Raw genomic sequence first — 17,222 nt, forward strand, 5'->3', positions numbered from 1 at the left:
GCGTCTGCCTGGCCCGTCCCCTCCAGCCCAGCTCGGGCTCCAGCTCCAGCGCCAGCGCTTCAGCTACGACCGCGAGCCCTCCCAAGCAAGGTAGAGACCCCGCGAGCCCCCCAGCGCTCCGCCCTCCCCCATTGGAACAGGACAGGGGTAGGGAGGGCCAGGACCCACGGGCTGCGTTCGTGGTGCTGGGTCGGGAAGGAGGAAGCGTGACAGCTGGAGCGGGTATCGAGAAGGGTCTGCGCTGGGACGCGGGGGTGCAGCGGGAGGGCTGGGCCAGAACCCGGGGGGTAACGTCTCCCAGGCCTTCCCTCCATCCCTCCAGCTCATTCGGAGGGATGGTGAAGCCTGGTTCCTGGGACCCGACTCTGAGGGAAGTGCTTTTCGGAACCTCCACACTGCCGCACGGGTGGAGAAGGGTTCTTGTTTGGCCTCCAGGTCTCCAAACTTCCCACCCCCATCCTCTCCCCACCTGTCACTGGGAAGTTTCTGAAAATACCTGAGTCTGAATCTCACTTTTCACCTTTAGATAGGAGAAATAAGCTTTCCTGAGGAAGAAAGGCAAATATATTATTGGGCATCTCTTCAGCCTCAGCACAGACAAGCCCACATCCCCCAACCATGCCAGTATCGTAACTTCCTCCTGTACTACGCAATGACACCCTCTACACACACACACATGCACACACACACACAACCCCCTCAGCCAGGCAGCACTGCAGTCTTCAGTGTTTGTGGAGGCTTAATAAGTTTTGAGGCTTCAAGCAAATCATTCCCTCTTGGGGGCTACCTACTAGCAGCAGCGGTCCAGGAGAGGAGGAGGATACAGTCTATGATATGATTAAGGAATTCAGAAGTCCAGGTAATCAATCTTGGGCCCTCAAATTCGGAGCTCCTGCCCCCTGGGGCAGCCTCAATATTCTGGGGACATAGCTATTTCCTGAGTAATGGTCGACTTAAAAGACTTGGAATGTGAGCAATGAATGCTTAAGTGAAAAAAGGAAACTTTAAATATTAACACAGGCTTTGGAAATAATATTTATCTCTTGGTTAAAATTTTAGTATTTGATGTTTAAAATTAGATCCAGAGACCCATGAGCTCTAAGATTTAGTGGAATGTACTAAGGATAGGTGTCTAGAGTCTGTGCCCTTAAGAGAGTAATTCTCTCTCTATGCCTTAATTTCCTCCTCTGTAAAATACAAGGGTTGGTGACTCTCAGCTCTGTGGATGTTCTAAGATTCTCTGCCTCCAAGTCAACTTCTTTCTTTCTCACCCCAAGTGGGTAGGGGCGGGCAGGGAAACCAGAGGAGGGAAGGGAAGGGTGAGTCACAAATAGCTGGCAGGCTGGCAGCAGACCCCACCCTCCCAGCCCTGGCATTTGCCTAGACTAGCCCAGGTTATAGCCTCAGGGTTGGGTTGGACCTGGAGGAAAAAAATGGACTTGTTCCAGGTCTTTAAGTTCCCAGGATCCCACAGTTTGCTGCCCTTCAGCTCCAGGAATAGCTAAATTTTCAGTAAGAGAGGTCAAGAGAACCACTGAAAAGATCCCAGGAGCACTCATGTCGAAGATTCCAGCCCAGGGGTGTCCTTGAACGCTGAGAGTCTAGTTTTAGCTACCTCATCATCCTCCCAGAGGCAAAGTTCACGGTCCTGATACTACATGTTTGCACCTGACAGATATATTAATAACAAGGGGTAAGATGTACAACTGGGCTTCACTGATGCTGGAAGTCCCTGAAATTTATGCCTTCCTGGTTCAAAGACATCGGTTTTCCTAATCTCCAGAAATGTTTCTCTAGGTACTACCCTTGTGTAAGAATGATAATAGCTGATGATCATTGAGTTCCTATTCTGTGCCATGCTGTTTGCTAAGTACATTGCATATATCATCTTATTTAATGCCCACATTTCAACTGATTTCTGTAGGTGCCCACTTTACTGATGAGAAAACTGAGGCTCAGGGAGATGAAATGACCTCTCAAAGAGCTAGGATTCTGATCCTTGCCTGTCCAATTTGCAAGTCCATTCTCTTAACTTCTACTCTATACTACTTCTCCAGGTTTAAGACCTGTGGAGCTAGAAAGGAGCAAGAAAGAGTTAGATCATTGTAAAAAGAGAGGCAGAGAAGAAGCCTGTCCTCTCTCCTATGCACTGTAACTTGTTTGCTCCCTCCCTGTCACTTTCTCCCTCAGATTCCATTTCCTAGAACTTTGGAGTCATCTTAGAATTCCCAGAGGTAATCAGAGAGGCCAATTAAGCTATAGAGGCCCCATTAGGCATAAGACTATTAGTATTCATTAGATCTGTTGGCAGCAGAAGTTGGACTACAGTCATTGAAAAGTGCCAGATGGGTAGAGTCCTTTCTCTAGGACGTCAGTATCCCAGAACCTTCTTCTGAGTGTTCCCAGAGAGCTGCTGGAACAGGAATGGTGTGCTGCGTAAAAGTAGGCAGCAGAGATGTCCCAAGGGTAGAGGCTGCAGAGAAGGTTCTTGCACCATCAGAAAGGAAAGGGGCTGGGCTGTTCTTGAACACCCAAACTGCTTCCCTAACCCAACAAGCCCTAAATTAGTGGGTGGAGATCAGGGTGTTTGATGGGGTAGTCAATGAGTGCTTTTCAGGATCATTCATTCATTCATTTAACAAATATTTATTTAGCACCTATTCTATGTACCACAAATTATCTCCTTTCCTCTGACTGTCAGGTGGACACTCTGGCATCCCATTCCCATGTAACCATATTTGGATTAATAGCCCCAAATTATGAATCCCCAGCTTTACACAATCACTTGTACAACCACTATTGAGCACCCACTACAAACTGGGAAGGGTGTCCCGCAGACAGAACAGTAAGTCTCATCACTCTGAGCGGGGGAGAGCTTGGCATGCCTGACGAACAGAAAGGAGTGCAGTTAAACCAGAGGGCCCGCTGTGAGGAGATAGTGGAACAAGTGGAGGGCAGAGTAACAAGCAGAGGCACTACCACATGGCCTTGGGCTGGAGCCTTGGATTTTCCATCTATCAACTGCCTTAGGAAATCCAAGCTTCTCTGAGCTCCTGTTTCCTCATCTGTAGAATGGTTATGCCAACAGTTTCCTATGTCTCAGGATTTGATTCTAATTGTTAATACAATAATAACTAGCATTTCTTGTAGGCCTTCTAAATGTCAGGCATTATACAAGCCACTTTTCATATATTGCTTTACTTAAGCCACACAACTGTGAAAAATGGGTTCTCATTCTCCCCATTTTACAGATATAACTTCTCCAAGTCACACAGTGGTATCAGAGCTAAGAATGGGACCCAAATATGACCAATCCTAGTTCTGTTCCAAAACCGTTCTGTGTTATATTCACGTAAGATATATTATTATCATTATTGAATCAAGGCAAGTCACTCACTGCACCTTGGTTCCTGGGTCCAGTAGCCAAAACTTAGGGCTCCCTAAGCACTGCTGACCTAGCGGAGTGGAAGGAAGTTCCCAGTAGTCGAGACACTAGCACTCGGCTCCACTGTCCCGGGACTGGGAAACACTAGATCTGTTGGCAGCAGAAGTTGGACTATAGTCATTGAAAACTGCCAGATGGGTGAGTCCTTTCTCTAGGATGTCAGTATCCCAGAACCCTCTTCTGAGGAAGAGACTCTGTGGATACCCAGAGTCTCTTCCCCTGCCTCTTCCCTACCCCGCGCCTAGGTCCCCATCCTTCCCTAGTGGAGCTCCGCGGAACGCAGTCCAGGCGGGGCCGGGTCTAGGGACCTTGCCAGAGCTGGTTCTATGTCGCGCGTCAGAAGCGCTAGAGGTCGTTGCGGGGCGTGGGTGGCTCGGGGAGTGGGTGGCTGAGCGGAGCTGGGGTCCCGGGCCAGAGGCGGAACAAAATGGGGTCATGGCCAGGAAGACGCGCTAACGCAGTAAGAGTCACCCAGAGGGCGGGAACTGCCGAGGACCCGAGACGGGAGAGAGCGCAGGCTGGGGAGAGTCTGCAGAGATTGACGATGGCTGGAGGAAACGCCGAAACAGACAAGGGACACACCCACAGAAACATATATAGACTGAGAAAGCCGGGTGCGGTTGGGAAGGTGAGGGTAGTCAGATGAATCAAGATAGGTTGGGGGAGAAGGAGAAGGATCCAGAAATGGAGAGACAGAGATGAGTCAGAGAAACAGAGACAGAGGACAGACATTGTCGGGGAGGGTAGAGGCACAGGGAAGAGGGACACAGGGAAAGGAAGATATTTAGGGAGGGACTAGGAGAGAAGGAAAGAACAAAAATAATAGTGGGAGTAGAGACAGAATGAAACAGACAGAAGAAAAGACACCCAGACAGCTGGCTTTTCCCACTGTACAGTCTGTCACCTTTCCCCAGGCCTACCCTCTGAAGAGGTCCAAGCAACGGAAGTACTACTACGAAGCTGCCTTTCTGGCCATCCTTGAGAAAAACAGACAGATGGCCAAGGAGAGGGGCCTAATAAGCCCCAGTGATTTTGCCCAGCTGCAAAAATACATGGAATGTGAGTCTTCCTGTCAGGCCTTCAGTTCTAGAGACCCTGCCCCGGAGAATCCCTCCTCCCCCTCATTACACCTCCTGCCCTCCAGCTTCCTCAGTGGCTTTGAGCAGTGTGCTGCTTAGATGTGCCCATGACTGGGAACGGGAGGAGCGGGAGATGGGGAGATGCGCAAGGTCTCGGCTCTCTACCCACCTTCGCTGTACCTGGACTGCTTGCTCCAGCTCTCAGAGAAGAGGAGTAAAGAGTGGTACTGTTTTGGGGATCTGAAATATTTTTTCCTCTGTATTTCTTTGTTTCTTCTTGGAATTTCTTCATGTTATTTGACTCTTTTTTCCTGCTGGATTTCTCTGGCAGGAGAACTCAGCTGGACTAATAATGCTGTTCTCTTACTCTCTCCACACCCTAGACTCCACCAAAAAGGTCAGTGATGTCCTAAAGCTCTTCGAGGATGGTGAGATGGCTAAATATGTCCAAGGAGATGTGAGTGGCAGCGGGGAAATTCTCTCCTTGATCAACTCTTCCCATCTTTGTTTTTGATCCCCAATTTCCAGGAATTATTCTGGACCTGTCCCTCGCTGTCCCCTCTAGAGATACCCTAGTGTCCATTGTCACTCCGACTATTGCTTTAGGACAAAACAGGAGATTCTATTAACTCAGGACTTAATCAAAGAAACCATACTCCTGCCTCAGATGCTTCTCAGCTCTGCACTTATTATCCCTGTCCCCACTACTCCCAATTCTTCAGCCCCAGCTCCGACCTTGCAGACTCCCTGGGATAATGCTCACTCTCATTATAGGCCATTGGGTACGAGGGATTCCAGCAATTCCTGAAAATCTATCTGGAAGTGGATAATGTTCCCAGACACCTAAGCCTGGCACTGTTTCAATCCTTTAAGACTGATCACTGCTTAAATGAGGCAAATGTGACAAAAGGTATGGTCAAGCAGGTAGGACTGGGCTGAGCCTCTGGAAGAAAAATCAAACTTACGGATTTGGGGATGAGAATTGACTTGAGTCACATGTTGTGCAGGTTGGGGAAAATTGGTGGAGAATAGTCAGGCTGGTCTAGGAGCTAAGGGGAGGAAAGGTAAAGGGGAGAGGTAAGCTGAGGGCAGTGGCTCACACCTGTAGTCCCAGCACTTTGGGAGGCTGAGGTGGGAGGATTGCTTGAGACCAGGAGTTCAAAGTGCAGTGAGCAGTAATCATGCCACTGCACTCCAGCCTCAGTGACAGAGCGAGACCCTGTCTCTTAAAAAAATTAGTAAATTTTTTTTTTTTTTAAAAAGGAAGAGGTGGAACAGACAAAGGATAAAACATGAGCCAAAGTGAAGGGAGCCCTGACTTCTGATCTGCTTTTTTGTAACCAGATGTGGTGTGTCTCAATGATGTTTCCTGCTACTTTTCCCTTCTGGAGGGTGGTCGGCCAGAAGACAAGTTAGAATGTGAGTTGCCCTTCTGGAGTGAGGTGGTGGGGCAGTGAAGGGAGAGAGAGGTGTTTCCCAGCCTCCTTTCCCTTATTCCTTCAGGATTCCTAAAGGCTGACAGGTCTAGACAAAGGTGGGGCCAGAGAATGAGCCCATTTCCTCTGTTCTTCCAGACTATTTATACCTAATACCCTTCACCATAGTCACCCCAGTACCCATGTCTTGTACATTCCCATGTAGGCAGCCTAGGATGTCCTTGGGATATGGATTGTGTATTGTCTCCCCTGACACATTCACTGAGGGGGATTCCATGCTTGTTTTCCCTTCCTTTTTGTCTCTTTCTCAGTCCCATCCCAGGCTCTAGGCTTCTCACCCAAAAGCTCTCTCCCTGTCTGTTTGTTTCCCCCATATTCTGGTATGAATTCTTTGAGTATCTCTCACAAACTGACCCTGGCCCCCCTAAAACACCCCACAGTCACCTTCAAGCTGTACGACACGGACAGAAATGGGATCCTGGACAGCTCAGTGAGTTGGGGACCCTGTATGCTGGGCAAGGGAATATGTGTTCATTTGTCTGCACCCTCCTGCCCCTACTTTTCCAGGGTCTTAAGAAACAGAAAAGGATGGGGGGAGAGGTTGAGTCCTGTAGGACTAAATTTGAAAGTAAGTCCCAAGCTCTTGACCCCTCAAAGAGAATGCTGGAGACATGAATTGGGTCTGCCTTACAAGCATACAAACACATTTATTTACTTGGCAGACGTACCTGAGAATGAGAGGTGTGAATCTGGTGTGGAACCCCGGAACACTGATTTCTGGAAAAGAATTTGGATGGTGATAGTAAGGGGGATATGACTGTGGCTCTTGCCTTTTTTGCTCCAGGAAGTGGACAAAATTATCCTACAGATGATGCGAGTGGCTGAATACCTGGATTGGGATGTGTCTGAGCTGAGGCCGGTAAGGCAGCTCTTCCTTCTTGTCCCTTCTTGTATCTTCTTCCCTAATGAGTCCTGCATCTGCCTTACCTCATCTCTGACAGGCAACCTGGTTCCCTTGGCTAAGATGACTGGGCTGGGTATCCTAAGAGGCAGTGGAGAGGTGTTGGGTCTGAAGACCCACTCACACTGAAAGTCCCTTTCCACTCTGTGCTCAGATCCTTCAGGAGATGATGAAAGAGATTGACTATGATGGTAGTGGCTCTGTCTCTCAAGCTGAGTGGGTCCGGGCTGGGGCCACCACTGTGCCACTGCTAGTGCTGCTGGGTCTGGAGATGGTGAGTGGAGAGACTTTGGAGGATGAGTAAGACAGCCTTGGGTTATGCTTGCCAGGATTGGTCCTGTAAGGGCTTTGACACTCCCTAGCATCTACTGTGCCTTCCTAGACTCTGAAGGACGATGGACAGCACATGTGGAGGCCTAAGAGGTTCCCCAGGCCAGTTTACTGCAATCTGTGCGAGTCAAGCATTGGTCTTGGCAAACAGGGGCTGAGCTGTAACCGTGAGTAATGGGACCTGGGAGGTAGGGGAAGAGGGTCAGCGCAGCTATCTGTGGAAGCTTGGCTGTCTGAACTTAGAAAGACCTAGGTTTGAATCCTGGGCTCTGCCACTGACTAGTTATGTGACCTTGGGAAAGCCACATCACTTCTTTAAGCCTTAGTTTCCTCAACTGAAAATGAGGTAATTGTGAGCATTAAAAAAGTTGGTGCAAGAAGAGTGCTTCAGATGGTGCATGCACATACTATAACATACAATAAAAAAAATATCTAGTATGATTACTATTGCTGTTAGACCTGAGCCTCCCAAGCATCATCCAGCTCAGTTCCTGCCTGGCATATGGATGGTGTGGGGCAGGTATGGGGTAGCAGCTGATCTTTTAGGAGGAAGAGTAAGGAAAAGGCATGGCTTTTGGAAGCGGGCACTTCACCCCAAACTTTTATTCTGGTACACCCTGAAGCAAGGGATCACATATCTGATCCTGCCTCACCCCCAGGTAAGAAGGAAATAGGGGGAGGGGCTCAGCTAAGCCTCCCAACTTCTTCCTTCTCCCTCAGTCTGTAAGTACACTGTTCACGACCAGTGTGCCATGAAAGCCCTGCCTTGTGAAGTCAGCACCTATGCCAAGTCTCGGAAGGACATTGGTGTGAGTGACCTCAAGCCCCTGCTCCCAACATCACCTCCATCCTGGCCCTGGCCCTCGGCCCATTGCTGCCCTCAGCTCCTCCCTCCCCTAGGTCCTGCTCAGACCCTCCCAGACAAGGGACTGCCTTTCTCCCCAAGGTCCAATCACATGTGTGGGTGCGAGGAGGCTGTGAGTCCGGGCGCTGCGACCGCTGTCAGAAAAAGATCCGGATCTACCACAGTCTAACCGGGCTGCATTGTGTATGGTGCCACCTAGAGGTCAGTTTGGGAGCCATCCCTCCTGGCTGCGTCTTAGGGCCCCGCAGAGCTGCCCTCTCCACGGGCCTCCCAGCCACACCTCCCTTACAGCCACAGTTGCCCCAGGGGCTCTTTCCAGCCCAGACTGCCAGGTTGAGAGGAGACAGGGTTCCCTTCGTGATCTCTCTGTGCCCACCTCGTCTTTCAGATCCACGATGACTGCCTGCAAGCGGTGGGCCATGAGTGTGACTGTGGGCTGCTCCGAGATCACATCCTGCCTCCATCTTCCATCTATCCTAGTGTCCTGGTGAGACCCTCCGCTGCAGTGGGGAAGGGACAGGAGTGCCTCCCCGATTTCCCACACTCACTGAGTGGCATTTAGAATAGAGAGCTCATACTTTTAGGATTCAAGTCAGACCCCTCTGTTTAGGGATTCGTGCACAATACAGCTTTCCTTCCCTCTGCTTTCTTCCCCTCCCAGGCCTCTGGACCGGATCGTAAAAATAGCAAAACAAGCCAGAAGACCATGGATGATTTAAATTTGAGCACCTCTGAGGCTCTGCGGGTACAGGGCTAAGAGTCTGGGGCTTCATGATGGGGGCCGATTTTTCACTGGATCCCTCATGGGTGGGAATGAAGTGGGAGTGCCTGGTGGGGGGCGGTTGATGCTCACTCTCCAGAAACTCCACCATGGTGGAGGAGGGAAGGGGAGGGAAACAGGAGGGAGGAGGAAAATATCTTGGTGGAATGCCAGCCCTCTGCCCCTGTCTCCAGGGCCCACCTTAACTCTGACAAAATCCTGCTTTCTTTATCCTTACTTTCTTCCCCCAATGCAGATTGACCCTGTTCCTAACACTCACCCACTTCTTGTCTTTGTCAATCCTAAGAGTGGCGGGAAGCAGGGGCAGAGGTGAGGAGAGATATATTGGGCCTTCTAAGATGAGAGGGAGGGCCTGCCTGCAGCACTTGGAAGGTGGAAGGGGATGTGTGTGTCTGGAGGGGCATACCTTGAGGAACACATCAAGAGGGTGAGGTTCAGAAGATCACCCCCTACCCCCGCGCCTGCCATGAGCTTTTCTTTTTCCCACACACAGGGTGCTCTGGAAGTTCCAGTATATATTAAACCCTCGACAGGTGTTCAACCTCCTGAAGGATGGTCCTGAGATAGGGTGAGCACAGGTTAGGGGCTGTATCACAGTGTTTTCGTTGGTCTGTGTATCTGTATATGTTAGGAGAGTGCAGGAAAGAGCGCAGTTGGGAGAGGAGGGCTAGAGATCCCCAATAGGCCAGAATTCGGAATGTTTCCTTCCCTAGGATCACTGGGTATCCCATCCTCCGAGCTCTCTGGCCCATCTCTGTACTGCTCTCCAAGAATGAAGATACCAATTTTTCCCTAACCACTGAGGAGTGGCTGTAACTTTCCCCATTGTTCTTTTCTCTGACCTTCATAGAAACTCAAGTCTTTTGACAAAAAGGAGGAGGGTCCTAAGGAATGAGAGACAAGAAGCAATGTGCCTGCCCAGGAGTTGGGTAACCTCAGTCCTGTTATCCTTCATCTTCTCTCTCCCCTTTGTCTCAGGCTCCGATTGTTCAAGGATGTTCCTGATGGCCGGATTTTGGTGTGTGGTGGAGATGGCACAGTAGGCTGGATTCTAGAGACCATTGGTCAGTGCAGGGAGGGGCTCTAGGAAGAGACTGGAGTCGTAGTCTTGCAGAGCTAACTCACTCCATCCTTCTCTTCACCTGCCTCCGCAGACAAAGCTAACTTGCCGGTTTTGCCTCCTGTTGCTGTGTTGCCCCTGGGTACTGGAAATGATCTGGCTCGATGCCTAAGATGGGGAGGAGGTATGTGGTTAGAAATTGTTTTGCTGTAGGATGTGGGGAGTTGTGTAGGATGGGAAAGGCACTTGGAGAAGAAACTAGGCATCTGGTATAGAAAGAGGATTGGGGAAGAAGAGGGGCACAGACAGGTGGTTACAAAAGTGGAATGTCCAAAAAGAAGACAGCTTTGGAAGAAGCAGCGACCACAATCTGAACCTAGAAGGGTCAAGGGTGATAGTCCCCTTTCCTGTAAATATTTTTATGTTTCTCCCAACCAACTCTTATGGCTCAGAGAATCAAGGAATATGGGGGTGGGGAACAATGTGAGAATAAGGAAGGTTGTATCAGCTAAGCCAGATGCTGACTGATGGAGCTAGCAGGGAGCTTGGTCATGTCTCATTCACTCATTCAAACAATTAACCAGGTAGTCATTAATTAATTCACTATGACTTTTTTCCGAGTATTGCAATAGTCTCCTAACTGCTCTCCCCTTTCTAATCTCTTGTGCCTTTCAAACAGAAAGAGTTTGAGGGATAGCATTGGTAGATAAAGAGGTCAGTGTAGGGCAGATTGTGTTTGAGGAATCTTGGAGTTGAGGTTATTGGGTTCAGAGTCCAGCTCTAAGATCTTGCTGGAGATCTTATGGAATAGAGATCTGCTAAGGGCAGCGGAAGGCATTCTAGATGGAGGAAGTAGTGTGTGTAAGGCCAGAGGAGCCACCAAACAACATGGTGGTGCATTGGGGGAACTGTAAGTCATTCATCATGATTGGGACATAGGGTGCAAGGTGGAAAACGTGGAGAGGGAAGACTAGTTGAGCAGAGTCCAGATTATGGAGGGTTATGAATACTGTGCCGGGGAGTTTTAAATTTTATCCTGCCAGAGATTGCAAGCTGACAGCCCACAGTAATTATTTTGTGTTGTTTTGTATTGGTTGCCTTGCAGTGTTTTCAATTTCTTTGTACTTGATTATTTCTAAGTGGGACATGTATTCTTCAGTTTGTCACAATCCTGTTGGCTCCCTGCTAGTCCCTTATTCACTTTACCTTTCTTTTTTTTTTTCCTTAAGATGGAGTCTCGCTCTGTTGCCCAGGCTGGAGTGCAGTGGTGCCACCTCAGCTCACTGCAACCTCTGCCTCCCAGGTTCAAGTGATTCTCCTGTCTCAGCCTCCCGAGTAGCTGGGATTACAGGTGTGCACCATCATGCCCAGCTAATTTTTGTATTTTTTAGTAGAGACGAGGTTTCACCATGTTGGCCAGGCTGGTCTCAAACTCGTGACCTCAAGTGATCCACCCACCTAGGCCTCCCAAAGTGTTGGCATTACAGGCATGAGGAACCACGCCCAACCCACTTTACCATTCATGTCACTCAGGTATTTGAGTGTGCAATCCTTGCACTATGGGCGACCTCTTTTTTTTCTTTTCTTTTTTTTTTAACCCAATCAAACAAGCAGCAGTCAGAGGGAACTCGATGTCAAGTAAAAGATGTAACTAAAAGAAAAATTAGGAAGAAAGATCTCTGAGCGCTTATTATAATTTAAGTTTTATATGTAGACATATAACCAATTCTTTGACCAATTTTCAGATCCTCAACATCTGACTTTTTCATTTATAATATTAGACATTTTGAAATTACATGTTTTATGTCTTCCCTGTATTCTGCAAACAAGAATCAAGTTAGCATAACCAAGCAAACAAGTTAGCAGAAAACATTGCAGTTTTCTGGTAACTCAACCTGAATCAGGACAATAAGGACATAAATATAGCACTAATGAAAATGTATGTTGGGCTGGGCACAGTGGTTCCTTCCTGTAATCCCAACACTTTAGGAGGCTGAGATCAGAAGATCACTTTAAGCCAGGAGCTGGAGACCAGCCTGGACAACAAAGTGAGACCAAGTCTCTACAAAATATTTTTTAAAAAATTAACTGGGCATGGTGGCACATGCCTGTAGTCCCAACAACTCAGGAGGTAGAGACTGGAGGATTCCTTGAGCACAGGAGTTTCAGGTTGCAATGAGCTATGATTGGGCCACTGCACTCAATCCTGAGTGACACAGTAAGAACCCATCTCTAAAAATAAGCAAACACACAAATAAATAGCCAGGCATGGTGGTGCATGCCTATAGTCCCAGCTGAGGTTGAGGTGGGAGGATTGCTTCAGCTGAAAAGATCAAGGTTGTAGTGAGCCATGATTGCACCACTGCACTCCAGCCTGGGCAACAGTGTGAGACTTTAAATTTAAAAATAAGAAGGAAAACATGTTGACACTGAAAAAATCATGAGGTTTGAAGAGAGGGGATTGAAAACAGTATCACTATGGGAGCTCTGTGGAAGATGGATTGTAGGAAGGAGACTCTGTGGAAGATGGATTGTAGGAAATTACCTGTTTTGCAGTAGTCCAGACAAGAGATGATGAACACAGAAGCCAAGGCAGCAGCAGTGGAGTTAATGAGGTAGAAGCCACAGCTCTGGATAACTGACAGGTTGTGGAGGAGGAGGTAGAGACAAGTCTAGGACATTTCCTAGGTTTGTGGACTCAGCAGATGGGGGTGGCATTTATTTATTCATTTATTCATTTATTTATTTATTTATTTTGAGACAGAGTCTTGCTCTCTTGCCTAGACTGGAGTGCAGTGGCACAATCTCAGCTCACTGCAACCTCCACCTCCCAGGTTCCGACGATTCTCCTGCCTCAGCCTCCTGAGTAGCTGGGATTACAGGCGTCCACCACCACATCCAGCTAATTTTTGTATTTTAAGTGGAGATGAGATTTCACCATGCTGGCCAGGCTGGTCTCGAACTTCTGACCTCAGGTGATCCACCTGCCTCTGACTCCCAAAGTGCTGGGATTATATGCATAAGCCACCGCACCCAGCCTCGGGGTGGATTTATTAAGATAGGGAATACAGGAGGAAGATCAGTTTAAGGAAGAAAAATTCAGTTTGGGGCAGGTGGAGATGTTATGGTGGGTGGTTAGAAATACGTATCAGGAATTTAGGAGAGAAGTCAAATATTTTAGGAGATACGTGTTTAAGAGTCCTCTGCGCCTAGGTGGTAATTGACATTCTGAGAGTAGCTGCGATTACCCAGGCAAAGAGGTAAGAGAAGGTGAACAAGGACAGCAAGATCCTGGTAAACACCCTATTTAACAGTTGAGCAGAGGAAGAGGAGTTATTAAAGGAGTCTGCATTAGTGTCCCATTGCTGCTGTCACCAATTACCACAAACAGCAGCTTAAAGCAACACAAATTTATTATCTTACAGTTCTGGATGAGAGAAGTCCAAAATGGGTCTCACTAGGCTAAAATCGAGGTGTTAGCAGAGCTGAGTTCTTTTCTAGAGGCTCTAGGGAAGAATCCTTTGCTTTTTCTAGTTTCAACAAGCTATTTGCATTCCTCGGCTCAAGGTCCCCCTTCCAACCAGTGAGTGGTCTTATCACTCCAACCCCTGCTTCCATGGTCACATCTCCTTTTACAACTCTTTTCTCCTGCCTTCCTCTTTCACTTATAAGGACCCCTGTGATTATGCTGGTACCACCCGGACAATCCAGTATGATCTCCCATCTGAAAATCCTCGTTTCTTTGTTTGTTTGTTTGTTTGTTTGTTTGTTTTTAGACAGAGTCTACCTCTGTTGCCCAGGCTGGAGTGCAGTGGCACAATCTTGGCTCATTGCAACCTTGGCCTCCCTGGTTCAAGCGATTCTCATGTCTCAGCCTCCCAGGTAGCTGGGATTACAAGCCTGTGCCAACACGCCTAATTTTTGTATTTTTAGTAGAGACAGGTTTTACTGTGTTGCCCATGCTGGTCTCGAACTCCTGACCTCAAGTGAACTGCCTGCCTCAGCCTCCCACAGCCTCCCAAAGTGCTGGGATTACAGGTGTGAGCCACTGCGCCTGGCCTATGGAGACATTTTTAAAACCTTTTTTCTCCCCTGACTACAATTATAATACACGCTGGTGGTAAAAAAAATAGCTCAAACATTTCATATATATGTGCCAAGAAAGTGAAAGCTCCCTATAATCTATGCCCTACAGTTTTGGGGGCTGTTCCTCCATGTTTTACTTCCTAGACACAAACTAACATATATTTAAACAATGAGATCATTTTATAGATGTTTTTCTTCTTTTTCTAACTTAACAGTTCATATTGGTTATCATTATATTTCTATACAGTCAGGTTTGCTTCATCCATTTTAGGACTGAATAGTGTTCCATTGTGTGAATGTGTAATCATTTATAAACAGTTCCCTATTGGTAGCATTCAGTTTTTTAATCTTACAAACCATGGTGCAGTGAACACTCATACATCTATCTCTGCGCACAGATATGAACATTTCTCTAGGAGAGATTTCTAGAAGTAGAATTGCTGACTTGGAGAATATGAACATTTTTATTTTATTTTATTTATTTTTTTGAGACAGAGTTCCACTCTTGTTGCCCAGGCTGGAGTGCAATAACACAATCTTGGCTCACTGCAACCTCTACCTCCCGGTTCAAGCGATTCTTGTGCCTCAGCCTCCCCAGTAGCTGGGACTAAAGGCATGCGCCACCATACCTGGCTAATTTTTTGTATTTTCAGTAGAGATGAGGTTTCACCATGTTGGTCAGGCTGATCTCGAACTTTGACCTCAGGTGATCCTCCTGCTTTGGCCTCCCAAAGTCCTGGGATTACAAGTGTGAGCCACCACACCCAGCCAAAAATAAATAAATAAATAAATATATATATATATATTTTTAGGCAGAGTCTCGCTCTGTTGCCCAGGCTGGAGTGCAGTGGCGCGATCTCAGCTCACTACAAGCTCTGCCTCCCAGGTTCACACCATTCTCCTGCCTCAGCCTCCCGAGTAACCGGGACTACAGGCGCCAGCCACCGTGCCTGGCTAATTCTTTTGTATTTTTAGTAGAGATGACATTTCACCATCTTGGCCAGGCTGATCTTGAAGTCCTGACCTCATGATCCACCCGCCTCGGCCTCCCAAAGTGCTGGGATTACAGGCGTGAGCCACCGCGTCTGGCCTGAAAATAACTATTAATAGTAAAATGTTCATGCCGGACGTGGTGGCTCACGCCTGTAATCCCAGCACTTTGGGAGGCCAAGGTGGGTGGATCATGAGGTCAGGACTTCAAGACCAGCCTGGCCAAGATGGTGAAACATCATCTCTACTAAAAATACAAAAAATTAGCTGGGTGTGGTGGCAGGCACCTGTAATCCCAGCTACTCAGGAGGCTGAGGCAGGAGAAACATGGAGGTTGCAATGAGCTGAGATCATGCCGCTGCACTCCAGCCTTGGTGACAAACCTAGACTCCATCTTGGGAAAAAAACAACAATGGTATTTTCTTTTTAAAAAACTATTCAAATAGCCGAACATAGTGGCTCACACCTGTAATCCCAGCACTTTGGGAGGCCAAGGCTGGAGGATCACTTGAGCCCAGGAGTTTCAGACCATCCTGGGCTCCATAGTGAGACCTCATCTTTATGAAAAATAAAATAATTAGCCAGGCATGGTGGTACAAGCTTGTGGTTCCAGATACTCAGGAGGCTGAGGCAGGAGGATAGTTTGAGCCTGGCAGGTTGAGGCTGCAGTGAGCCAGTGCACTCCAGCTTGGGCAAGAGAGCAAGATCCCATCTCAGAAAAAAAAAAAAATTACACAAATAGGCTGGGCGAGGTGGCTCACGCCTGTAATCCCAGCACTTTGAGAGGCCGAGGTGGGCGGGTCACGAGGTCAGGAGATCAAGACCATCCTGGCTAACATGGTGAAACCCCGTCTCTACTAAAAATACAAAAAATTAGTCAGGTATGGTGGCACACGCCTGCAATCCCAGCTACTTGGGAGGCTGAGCAGGAGCATAGCTTGAATCAGAGAGGCGGAGGTTGCAGTGAGCCAAGATCATGCCACTGCACTCCAGCCTGGGCAACAGAGCTGGACTCTATCTCAAAAAAAAAAAAACTGACATAAATAATCAGTATGTTGGCCGGGCGCGGTGGCTCAAGCCTGTAATCCTAGCACTTTGGGAGGCCGAGACGGGCGGATCACAAGGTCAGGAGATCGAGACCATCCTGGCTAACACGGTGAAACCCCGTCTCTACTAAAAATACAAGAAAATTAGCCGGGCGAGGTGGCAGGCGCCTGTAGTCCCAGCTACTCGGGAGGCTGAGGCAGGAGAATGGCGTGAACCCCGGGGGGCGGAGCTTGCAGTGAGCCGAGATCGCGCCACTGCACTCCAGCCTGGGGCACAGAGCAAGACTCCGTCTCAAAAAAAAAAAAAAAAAAATCAGTATGTTGTCACCATAAAGATTTAAAGACTCCCCACAAAATTCCATGTACCTCCTCAGAGATAAACACTGTTTCCTATTTACACTCATTTTTCTGTTTTTACATGCATGCACACACACACACACACACACACACGTATGCATAAACACACAACTTTTTTTTTTTTTTTTTTTTTGAGACGGAGTCTCACTCTGTCACCCAGGCTGGAGTACAGTGGCGCAATCTCAGCTCACTGCAATGTCTGCCTCCCAGGTTCAAGCGATTCTCCCTGCCTCAGCCTCCTGAGTAGCTGGGATTACAGGCGCCCAACACCATGCCCAGCTAATTTTTGTATTTTTAATAGAGACGGTTTCACCATGTTGGCCAGGCTGATCTCGAACTCCTGACCTTAGGTGATCTGCCCACCTCGGCCTCCCAAATTGCTGGGATTACAGGCGTAAGCCATTGCACCCAGCAAATATTATGTTTTGATAAAATCCAATAACATTTTGATAAAAATTGCCAAAATGCTTTCCAAAAATGAGTTATCAAGTCATGCCGTAGCTAACAGCAAATGAGAATGCCAATTTATTCATAAACTCATTAGCACTTGGTTTTCTGAATCTCCTTATACTTTGCCAACCTGATAGGCAACAAAAGTTAGCTAATTGTTTTAATTATGGTTCTTGAAATTGTTAGTAATACTGAGCACCTTTCCTATGCATATTGGCCATTTGTATTTTTTCTTCTATTATAGACTTGTTTGTATTATTTGCCCATTTTTCCTTTTTTGTTTTTTGTTTCTTTCTTTGTTTTGAGATAGTCTTGCTCTGCTGCCCATGCTGGAGT

The 17,222-nt window shown here is 47.7% G+C and overlaps 3 protein-coding genes across 10 annotated transcripts in view; 1 reads left to right on the top strand and 2 right to left on the bottom strand.

The window, feature by feature from the left end:
- SARNP (SAP domain containing ribonucleoprotein) overlaps window positions 1-17,222 on the bottom strand; it is a 238,725-nt gene that overhangs the window by 168,393 nt on the left and 53,110 nt on the right. The window contains exon 1 of one of the 2 annotated variants that reach the window (XM_050749193.1): window positions 6,380-6,383. The exons of the other annotated variant lie outside the window; for it this stretch is intronic. The gene's annotated coding sequence lies outside the window, so the exon portion shown is untranslated. Of the gene's footprint in view, window positions 1-6,379; window positions 6,384-17,222 lie in introns of those variants that run through there. 2 annotated transcript variants of the gene reach the window in all.
- PYM1 (PYM homolog 1, exon junction complex associated factor) overlaps window positions 1-17,222 on the bottom strand; it is a 233,812-nt gene that overhangs the window by 31,817 nt on the left and 184,773 nt on the right. The window contains exon 1 of one of the 5 annotated variants that reach the window (XM_050749198.1): window positions 609-613. The exons of the other annotated variants lie outside the window; for them this stretch is intronic. The gene's annotated coding sequence lies outside the window, so the exon portion shown is untranslated. Of the gene's footprint in view, window positions 1-608; window positions 614-17,222 lie in introns of those variants that run through there. 5 annotated transcript variants of the gene reach the window in all.
- The window catches only part of DGKA (diacylglycerol kinase alpha), a 25,538-nt gene continuing 8,316 nt past the window's right edge, over window positions 1-17,222 (top strand). Inside the window, exons 1-17 of one of the 3 annotated variants that reach the window (XM_050749134.1) lie at window positions 1-90; window positions 4,360-4,504; window positions 4,908-4,981; window positions 5,299-5,434; window positions 5,869-5,943; window positions 6,401-6,450; window positions 6,805-6,879; window positions 7,076-7,195; window positions 7,304-7,418; window positions 7,972-8,060; window positions 8,198-8,317; window positions 8,505-8,603; window positions 8,778-8,861; window positions 9,133-9,206; window positions 9,391-9,465; window positions 9,876-9,961; window positions 10,052-10,141. In XM_050749134.1, coding sequence (XP_050605091.1) covers window positions 4,441-4,504; window positions 4,908-4,981; window positions 5,299-5,434; window positions 5,869-5,943; window positions 6,401-6,450; window positions 6,805-6,879; window positions 7,076-7,195; window positions 7,304-7,418; window positions 7,972-8,060; window positions 8,198-8,317; window positions 8,505-8,603; window positions 8,778-8,861; window positions 9,133-9,206; window positions 9,391-9,465; window positions 9,876-9,961; window positions 10,052-10,141 — 1,426 coding nt within the window. In that variant the 5' untranslated portion in view covers window positions 1-90; window positions 4,360-4,440. Of the gene's footprint in view, window positions 91-3,779; window positions 3,906-4,359; window positions 4,505-4,907; window positions 4,982-5,298; window positions 5,435-5,868; window positions 5,944-6,400; window positions 6,451-6,804; window positions 6,880-7,075; window positions 7,196-7,303; window positions 7,419-7,971; window positions 8,061-8,197; window positions 8,318-8,504; window positions 8,604-8,777; window positions 8,862-9,132; window positions 9,207-9,390; window positions 9,466-9,875; window positions 9,962-10,051; window positions 10,142-17,222 lie in introns of those variants that run through there. The other 2 variants (XM_050749132.1, XM_050749133.1) reach the window with 2 other exon arrangements.

Source organism: Macaca thibetana, chromosome 11, assembly GCF_024542745.1.
Source record: "Macaca thibetana thibetana isolate TM-01 chromosome 11, ASM2454274v1, whole genome shotgun sequence".
NCBI classification, from domain to species: Eukaryota; Metazoa; Chordata; class Mammalia; order Primates; family Cercopithecidae; genus Macaca; species Macaca thibetana.